At 49.0% G+C, this 9,571-nt stretch overlaps 1 protein-coding gene and 1 long non-coding RNA gene across 2 annotated transcripts in view; both read right to left on the reverse strand.

Annotated features, from left to right (window-relative positions):
* The window catches only part of LOC117066620, a 100,206-nt gene that overhangs the window by 58,916 nt on the left and 31,719 nt on the right, over positions 1–9,571 (reverse strand). The gene's annotated exons all lie outside the window — the stretch shown is intronic.
* LOC117066619 (DNA-directed RNA polymerase III subunit RPC10-like) lies at positions 8,868–9,191 on the reverse strand. The gene is given in 1 exon segment (XM_033182017.1): positions 8,868–9,191. A coding segment is annotated over 1 exon segment (324 nt).

A 9,571-nucleotide genomic window follows, 5' to 3' on the forward strand; every position in this document is an offset into this window, starting at 1 on the left:
CCAGAACTTTGGGAGGCCGAGGCGGGCAGATTGCTTGAGGTCAGGAGTTCGAGACCAGCCTGGCCAACGTGGTGAAACCCTTGTCTCTACTAAAAATACAAAAAATTAGCTGGAGTGGTGGTGCATGCCTGTAGTCCTAGCTACTGAGGAGGCTGAGGCAGGAGAATCACTTGAACCCCAGGAGGCAGAGGTTGCAGTGACTTAAGATTGTGCCACTGCACTCCAGCCTAGGCGACAGAGTAAGACTCTATCTCAGAAAAAAAAAAAAAGAGTTGGACTGCAGGGCTTAGAAACCAATTTTTCTCCCCTTTTCTCTTATACATTCTTCGTGTTTAGAATAGATGGATGAAGGTGTGTATATCTGTGTAGGAGGATTATATACAGACGTGCTCTTCAGAGACATGATGACATTGTCAGTTGCCCATTTTGTGCTTTTGATTTGTTTATTTTTGCCAATAACATCAGAACTATACATCAAAGTGAGTACTTGGCATTCCTAAATAGTCCAACAGCACTAAAAAGTTCTCATCTTGGAAAACCACATATGCATTTGATATCACCACTGCCAATTCATTTCTGGAACTTGTCCTTAAAAATTCACTTTGGAGCTGAAATCAGAATGTTTAGAATAGACTCACTGGTGTCAAGTCTTCATTTTGCAGGGATGGGAGATAGGATTTTTAGAACCAGTCATATTCTGCTAAGTTGTTTAAGATTTTTACATGCTATGTATATATGGAAAAGTTGTGTTAAAAATTGTTCAAGTTCTGGCCGAGCGCGGTAGCTCATGCCTGTAATCCCAGCACTTTTGGGAGGCCGAGATGGGGAGATCACTTGAGGTTGGAAGTTCAAGACCAGCCTGGTCAGCATGGTGAAACTCCATCCCTACTCTAAAAATACAAAAATTAGCCGGGCGTGGTGGTGGGTGCGTGTAATTCCAGCTACTCGGGAGGCTGAGGCAGGAGAACTCCTTGAACCTGGGAGGCGGAGGTTGCAGTGAGGCCAGATGGCGCCATTGCACTCCAGCCTGGGCAACAAGAGCGAGACTCCATCTCAAAAAAAAAAAATTGTTTAAGTTCTGTTTAAACGGGCTTATTATTGAAGGAGCACTAAAGTGAGTGCTTCTGCAGGATCACACTGTGAGGTGAGGCCAAGCCTCATCTTCCCAGACACCTGCTCTGTCAGGTCATGTTAGGATCCGACAACGTCCTTCCCATCTCTAACGGGAGTGAGGACACCTCCTAAGTCTTGAATCCGATTATTCAAGAGTCCAGTGTTCCAGCAGGCTAGAAACAACGCCTAGAATTGTCATGCTTTGCAACCCCAAGTAAAAGGGTCTTGCCAGGGAGAAAGATTGAGTGTCTGAAGTGGTATGGAGAAATTAGGTTTTAGCGGCAGACACAGGGACAATCTGTCAGATCTGGCTGCTGGAGAGTGAGGTAGGAGAGAGCCGGGGAGGGGGAGGAGGAGCAGCCGTTTGTTGGCTGTGAGGGCAGAGGAGACACATGAATGACTCCGGGGCGGGGGCGGGGGCGGGGTTCCCACTCCCCCTCACCAGGCCGGCCATCTGCTCTGGGGCCTCAGGCAGGCGGGTACCATGAAGCTTGGGGACTGGCAGCCCAACCAGCAAGCAAAGCCAACAAGCTGGCTCCCCTACAAGGGAGCAAGAAGAAGCCAGCAGGGAAGTCTTACTTTTGGAAAGTGGCCAGGTCCCATCACGAGGGCCTCACCTGGCTGAACAAAGTCCCCCCTGGCCCTGCAACTGGAACCCATTCCGATGCCCATGAGCTCTGTGGAGTCACCTCCTGTGTCAAAGAAGGAAAACTCACCCTTTCAGCCTTACAGAAACGTTTGTAGCACTCAGCAAAAGCATCATTTGCGGCTTTAGCATGCAGCGTCCAAACAGGCACTAAGTGCCACCCCGCCACCCCCAGACAGCTTTTCAAGACCCTTTTCCAAATCCACTTGTCTTTGCAGAATCCACTCCCTTTGCAGAACTGACATCTGCCCTCAATAACTTCTCACCTGGGCCTTTAGCAATCTCATGCCTGCCTCTTCCCAAGAAGGACGCTGTGATCTCGGACAGAGGAGATTATCTTTGTCAGTGAGGCCAGAGAGAGGAAAGCCACCATGAAAAGGGGAGACAGAAAACGCCAGAATCTGGGTTACAAGGCACTGCCATCATCCTGATTCTAACAGGGCAGCATCGCATCCCCAGATTGGCAGGAGGATGGGGAGGGGAGTGAGAAAAGAGAAAAGAAAGGCCTTGGGGTGGACGTTTGGGCCCCATCCTGCAAGGCCCAGTGCCCAAGCTCGCAGAGGCCGCCCGGGAGGTGAGTTCTGTGCGCTCACGCCACCACGAGGCCAGCTAAGGAACTGCAGCCTCTTTGGAAACGTAATTGAGGTTTATGGGGGGGGGGGGGAGAGAGAGAGAGAGAAAGAGAGAGAGAGAGAGAGAGAGAGAGAGAAACAGGCTCTGTGATAAGAGATGGGACGCCGCTCAGCATGAAGACCCACCTACCCCCAATTCCTGTCAACGCTGTGTCAACATCTCCACTTGGAAATCGTCTCTTCTGGGTCTGCACCTCCCCAAAGCCCTATTAAATGTTAAATATTCTGCGCCCCGTTAGGGAGGAGCTACCATTTGAGCCACTAGCACAAAGAGAATAGGACAAGGAGAATTTCCAGAGCAAGGAGGAGCTATCTGTGGAGCCAGGACAGTGTGGGAGCCTCACCCAGGTACCCGGTTGCTGAACACACAGGAACACAGACCCCAGTAGGGAAAAGGCCAGTGTGGTCAACTTTGGCCATGATTAAATCAGATTCTGACTTTCGTTGCTGTCATTACAAGGAGGACCCTAATTACTGGTTCTGGCCCATTTGTGAAGTTGCTGCCCCTTCACAAGCTGTGAAACACGCATTCTACAGGAACCAGGGCGTCTTGCCAAAGGGAAGTAAGGTGAGGGGTCTACCCTGCTATCTCACTAGGAGAGGAGAGGTAATTGAAGGGGATTTTCCTTATGAGAGAGAAAACTCTGGTTCCATCTGCTCATGGAACAGAGACTCCCAGGCCCCACGGCTGCACAAACCCTGCTCAGAGCGCCCTCTGCCCAGATAACAAGGTTCCCAGGGTGACGAGTGCTGCGTGAGCCCACAGTCTCCTCCCTGGCGGAGGAGAGCTCCTGAGTTGCCTGTGGCCTGACCGAGACAGTCTTTCCTGCTTCCTGATCTAAAGTTCCTCCACATCCGAAATGAGACAGTTTAACTCTCAGTGGTTCTTAGCTCTAGCTCACATGAAAGCCAACTGCGGGAGCTTGAAAACATTACCTGGGCCCCATGCCAAAAATTAAATGAGAATTGCTAAGGACAGAGCCGGGGCACCCTTAGTTTTAAAACTCCCCAAGTAATTTTCCTGGGGAGTTTTAAAACTTGTCTTGAAGCCCTGAAAGGTGCTCTCAGAGGGGCGTTCTGCTGCTGTGAGTCTGTAAATCCCCCCCCCACCCCCGATCTTCCCCCCAGCAGCAGCTCCTCTTTTGGGGAAGAGGCTGCTCTTCTGATTCGGCTAATAAGGCAATTCACATTTGGTGGAGGGTGGGGGCGGAGGGAGTCACACAGCAGGAGGGCACCAGGCACTTCTTGTCACTTGGGTCACTCTGGAAGGGAGAAGAAAAAGATTCTTCTAGGAGGCCTGGATAATTGTCAGAGCCTCAGAGAACTTGGAAACAATCCAGAACTCATCCACAGAGACATTCTGAGGATGGGAGAGTAACTGCCTGGAGAAGGGCTTAAAACAATTGTGGGCCGGGCGTGGTGGCTCACACCTGTAATCCCAGCACTTTGGAGGTTCGAGGCAGGAGTCGGGGGGATCATGTGAGCCCATGAGTTCAACACCATCCTGGGCAACATAGTGAGACCCTGTCTATACACACACAAAAAAATACTAATTTAAAAATTCACCAGGCGTGCTGGTGCATGCCTGTAGTCCTAGCTACTCGGCAGGCTGAGGTGAGAGAATCACTTGAGCACAGGAGGTCAAGGCTGCAGTGAGCGGTGATCAATCCACTGAACTTCAGCTTAGGCAACAGAACCAGACTGTCTCAAACAACAACAACGAACAATTGGGCTATCGATCAGGGGAAGGGGTTGTCTCTCTTGTATTGTAATCAGCCTCTAAGAACGATTAAGGAAGGTGGGAGTCCCATTTGCCAATGGATTGTTGCTCTGCATAATTATGTTCAGGACATGGTAGTTAAGTTATCACTGCTAGCTGTGTGACCTTGGGCAGGGTACTTAACCTCTCTGTGCCTTGCTTCATTCACAAAAGGGGGGATTCATAATGCTGACGGTGCTTCATAGGATTACAGCGAGGATTAAATGAGTTAATAGAAAGCATCTAGCACAGTGCTTGGCATACAGTAAGCACAGAATAGGTGTTGAAAATTACTCAGGGAAATACAGGGAAAATTACTCATAGGGAATCCATGGCTAAATAAGTTGGGAAGCACTGGCTTAAAGATCAACAGGTGTCTTTACTGCAAGATTTCTCAAAATACCAATGTTACTACTGGTAAAGTCATGTTCTACAAAGGTTGAGAGAATTAAATGAGATGAAAGGTGTGTGAAACAGTCAGCGCGCACCACACGTAATGGATATAATAAGCATGTGAGGCCAGGCGCGGTGGCTCACACCTGTAATCCCAGTACTTTGGGAGGCTGAGGCCAGCAGATCACTTGAGCTCAGGAATTCGAGACCAACCTGGGCAACATGGCAAAACCCTATCTCTATAAAAAATACAAAAATTAGCCAGGCGTAGTCTCAGTGATATGGGAGGCTGAGATGGGAGAATGGCTCAAGCCTGGGCTTGAGCTCTCACTGCACTGCAGCCTGAGAGACACAGTGAGACCCTATCTCAAAAAAAAAAAAAAAAACAAACTATATATATATATATATATGTATATATGTGTGTGTGTGTGTGTGTGTATATATATATATGAATGTGAATCTTCAGGACATGGGGTGAATGTGCAGTTGTGCACCATTTCCCAGAGTTGCCTGTGCTCTTTTTCTTTTTTTCCTCGAGAGACAGAGTCTCACTCTGTTGCCCAGGCTGGAGTGTGGTGGTGCAATCTCGGCACACTGCAACCTCCGCCTCCCAAGTTCAAGTGATTCTCGTGCCTCAGCCACCCAAGTAGCTGGAATTACAGGTGCACACCACCATGCCCGGCTATTTTTTGTATTTTTAGTAGAGACAGGGGTCTCACCATGTTGGTCAAGCTAGTCTCGAACTCCTGGGCTCAAGGGATCCACCTGCCTTGGCCTCCCAAAGTACTGGGATTACAGGTGTGAGTCACCACGCTCAGCTGATTTTTCTACACAGCATCTAGCTCTGAGAATTAATGGTCCAGGAAGCACACTCTGGGAAAAGTCACAATAGGAGACAGCCTCAAGTTTTCTAACTCTGTCACCATGGCACTGAAAAAGAGGAGCTGAGCCAGGTAAGAGCAGCAGGGATGTGGTTATCAGGAAAAATGTTCTGGTGCCAGAGAAGTGCTGGGACAGACAGTGGGGGAGCTGGGGCCTCCTCTCCTCCAGCTTTCATACCCCGTGTGGGTGGGGTCCCTGTGGAAGGCGGCACGAGTCCGCGATTCATTTGACTCTTGACTTTGCCACTCCCTTGCTGGGTGGCCTTGGGCAAGTCACCTGTCCTCTCTGAGCCTGGTATCTACTTCGATAATGATGGGATGTAGGCTATAAACCTGAGAATGGCTAAGGACCCTTCTGGCTCCAGGATTTCATGTCTATATGCGTTTCTGCCAAAAAGGGGGAGAGAAGGAAAAAAAGGAATCCTATCCAGAGCACAGCGTCTTCTAACCACCATCCCTGATTCCAGACTTGGCTGGCATTGGTTTCCAAAGCGCTTCTAATGCCTACTGGCCAATGTATTCCCTGAGGGTCGAGGTTGCTAATAGAGAAAAATGGTGACACGCCATGCCAGACTCAGAGCTGTTGAGGGCTAGGAAGAGAGAGGAAGAAAGATCCTCATTTGAATTTTTTTGTGTATTTGAAGAGACTATTAAATCGACTATGCCAAATAACCCCCACCTCCTTTTTTTTTTTTTTTTTTTTTGAAACAGGGTCTTGCTCTGTCACCAGGCAGGAGTGTAGTGGCATGCTCTTGGCTTACTGCAGCCTCCACTTCTTGAGCTCATGAGATCCCCCCCATGTCAGCCCCTCAAGTAGCTGGAACTACAGGTGTGCACCACCATGCTTGGCTAATTTTTTTTTTTTTTTCTTTTTTGGAGAGATGAGGTCTCACTATATTGCCCAGGATGGTCTCAAACTCCTGGGCTCAAGTGATCCTCCTTCCGCAGCCTCCCAAAATGCTGGGATTACAGGCATGAGTCACTGTGCCCAGCCCTCAAATTTTTAAACAGCGATATGGTGACTATATTCTATATTTTCCAAACTAAACATCAGGACCCATGGTATCAGAAAGGCTTTTACATGCTGACATTTCCATTTTGATAAAATGCGGATGGTTTGTGGGGGACAAGGGAAAGAACAGCTAAAAACAGGAGTGTCCCAGGAAGTCAAGGTACTATGATCACCATGCGGAGTATCTTCTCCCCGCCCCCTCAAACCACAGGATATCTGATATTCTCCACGGCAGGAGCATTGCCCTTTTCTCATCAATAGAAATGGTAAACCTCACCCTGACATTCCCATAAAGATGATAAAAACCACACTGGATACTCAGATTGGTATCTAACACTCCCAAACACATCCAATCCTCCCCTCAGGGCTCTCTTGCTTTCCTCCAGGCTTAATTGCAATCCTTACTTTCACTAAATTGATTGCAGAGTAACAATTTCCCCCATTTAATTTATTAAGCCACTCAGAGACATAATGACCTGTTTGGGAATTGTGTCTTCCCTGTGGAGCTCCTAGACTATGAACTTCTCTTAGCAAGAGTGAACTGAGCAGCCCCTCCCCATGGAAGGGGCTGGACACTGGCCTGGCCCTTTGTCCTCCTCCTTTTCTTAATTTCCTGCCACCTATTGTCTCTCTGATAACTGCTGACAGAGGGAAGGGTGCTATTTAATTGCTTTAAAGATATCAAACAAGCCAGCTGGAAGGTTATCTCCTCTTCAACCCCTCTGTTTTTCTGGCTCAAGGTTTTGTTACTTAGTTACTAACCAAGCTGCAGAGGAAGAAGAGGCAGCCCAATGTGGATTACGGTTCAGACTTCATTCAGCAGATGGAGGGCAGAGTCAAAAAAGCCTGGGGGAGCCAAAGGCAGAATAGGAACTTGAGGTTGGCCCCTGAGTGCAGGTGGCAGCTCAAACAGCTCTTTGGAGGCCTTCAGAGGTGGGGAGGGGAGAAGAGAGAGGCATACATTTTCTGCAGAAAATCAACAATCATCCGAGATGACACATTTCTGCTGTCAAGGTCAATGTTGTTCAGAGTCCACTCAGTCAGCTGCAGTAAGACAGGTGGGCCTAACGTGGGTGCATCAGTGCTTTCTCCAGGCTGGGCCTGCCCTATCTGATAAGGAGGGGAAGGCTTGACAAGGAAAGTACATGGAGGGGGATGTTGCTTTGTTTAGTCATCCACATTAAAGAGCATACAGGGCTACATGTGGTGGCTCACACCTGTCATCCCAGCACTTTGGGATTATTCAGCCTATTCAGGAGGCCGAGGTGGGTGATTACCCGAAGTCAGGAGTTCAAGACCAGCCTGGCCAACATGGTGAAACCCCGTCTTTACTAAAATTACAAAAATTAGCCAGACATGGTGGCACCTGCCTGGAGTCCCAGCTACTCGGGAGGCTGAGGCAGCAGAATCACCTGAGCTTGGGAGGCAGAGATTGCTGTGAGCCAACATCACGCCACTGCACTCCAGCTTGGACAACACAGTGAGACTCTGTCTCAAAAATATAAAAATTAGGCCAGGCGTGGTGCTCACACCTGTAATCCCAGCACTTTGGGAGCCCAAGGCAGGTGGATCACTTGAGGTCAGGAGTTTGTGACCAGCCTGAGCAACATGGTGAAACCCAGTCTCTGCTAAAAATGTTACTTAGTTACTAACCAAGCTGCAGAGGAAGAAGAGGCAGCCCAATGTGGATTACGGTTCAGACTTCATTCAGCAGATGGAGGGCAGAGTCAAAAAAGCCTGGGGGAGTCAAAAAAAAAAAAAAAAAAGAAGTCTGGCATGGTGGCTCACGCCCGTAATCCCAGAACTTTGGGAGGCAGAGGCGGGTGAATCATGAGGTCAGGAGATCGAGGCCATTCTGGCTAACACGGTGAAACCCTGTCTCTACTAAAATTACAAAAAGTTAGCTGGGCGTGGTGGCGGGCGCCTGTAGCCCCAGCTACTCGGGAGGCTGAGGCAGGAGAATGGTGTGAACCCGGGAGGCAGAACTTGCAGTGAGCCGAGATTATGCCACTGCACTCCAGCCTGGGAGACAGAGCAGGACTCCATCAAAAAAAAAAAGAGAGAAGGAAGGAAGGAAGGAAGGAGAAAGAGAGAGAGAGAGAAGGAAAGAAAGCAAGGAAGGAAGGAGAAAGAGAGAGGAAGGAAGGAAGGAAGGAAGGAAGGAAGAAGAAAGAAAAGAAAGGAAGGAACTTCAAACAGAGCATACTTAGTTATGGGTCTCCTCCCCACACAAAAAAACTCCCTGGACATCAATGATTTCATCCGCTGTGACTGGCAGATAGGCCACATTTCCTGACACCCTGACTCTTCACCTCAAAAGGGTTAGCTTTCCACCACACCAGCAAAGACCCTCAGGACACACGATTCATACCCCCAGCCGAGCGTCTACCCTGAGGTAAGCAGACACTCAGGCAGCTGGGCTGTCCTTGCCCTAATCCCTGCGGTGGTGCCCACACTGAGCCCTGCAGCACTGGTAGAAGGTGGTCTTTGGCTCATCTGCAGAGCGGGTCTGAAGCTACATGCAGTAAGCACAGGGAGGTTCTCATTTACATGACTCTGCAGTAGAGTCAACATCCTCCCAGGCAGCTGCTCTCCCAAGTCCATCATCCACTTCTTTCAGCTTTGAGTACTTCCGATTTGTTACCTTGTGGGTGATGTTGTGCACACAGGGCCACATGTTGCAAGCAAAGTGGTGGCAGCGCTGTCCCTCCTCCACGATCAGCCCATCCCTGCAGCCAGGGTAGAACAGCAGCATCATCTCGGACTCTGCTGCCTCCAGTTATTATTTTTTTAATGAAACATAAATTTAGTATTAACCGTTTGAGAACTTTTAAAAGATAACATGGTACAAAGGGAAGGAATTTGAGGGCAGAGTGGACACTTCCTGGCTCTTCCTTCTTTTCCTGGAAATCAGTCAGGTTACTGGTTTTAAACTGGAGGTGGCAACAGGCATTGCAGCAACTGTGTGGCCAGAGGATGCTGAGTTCCCCTGAGTGCAATTCCACGATGCCCTCCTGATATTATTATTACCTCTCTGCCTCTCCCTCTTCTCGCTAATGGCGAGCAGACACAGTCCTCTTCTTGTGAGCTACCCACCCCAGCCCTTCCAATTGCATGCACATGTCTAAAAGAGAT

Source organism: Trachypithecus francoisi, unplaced genomic scaffold (genome assembly GCF_009764315.1).
Source record: "Trachypithecus francoisi isolate TF-2019V2 unplaced genomic scaffold, Tfra_2.0 Lachesis_group20, whole genome shotgun sequence".
In the NCBI taxonomy this organism is placed as follows: Eukaryota; Metazoa; Chordata; class Mammalia; order Primates; family Cercopithecidae; genus Trachypithecus; species Trachypithecus francoisi.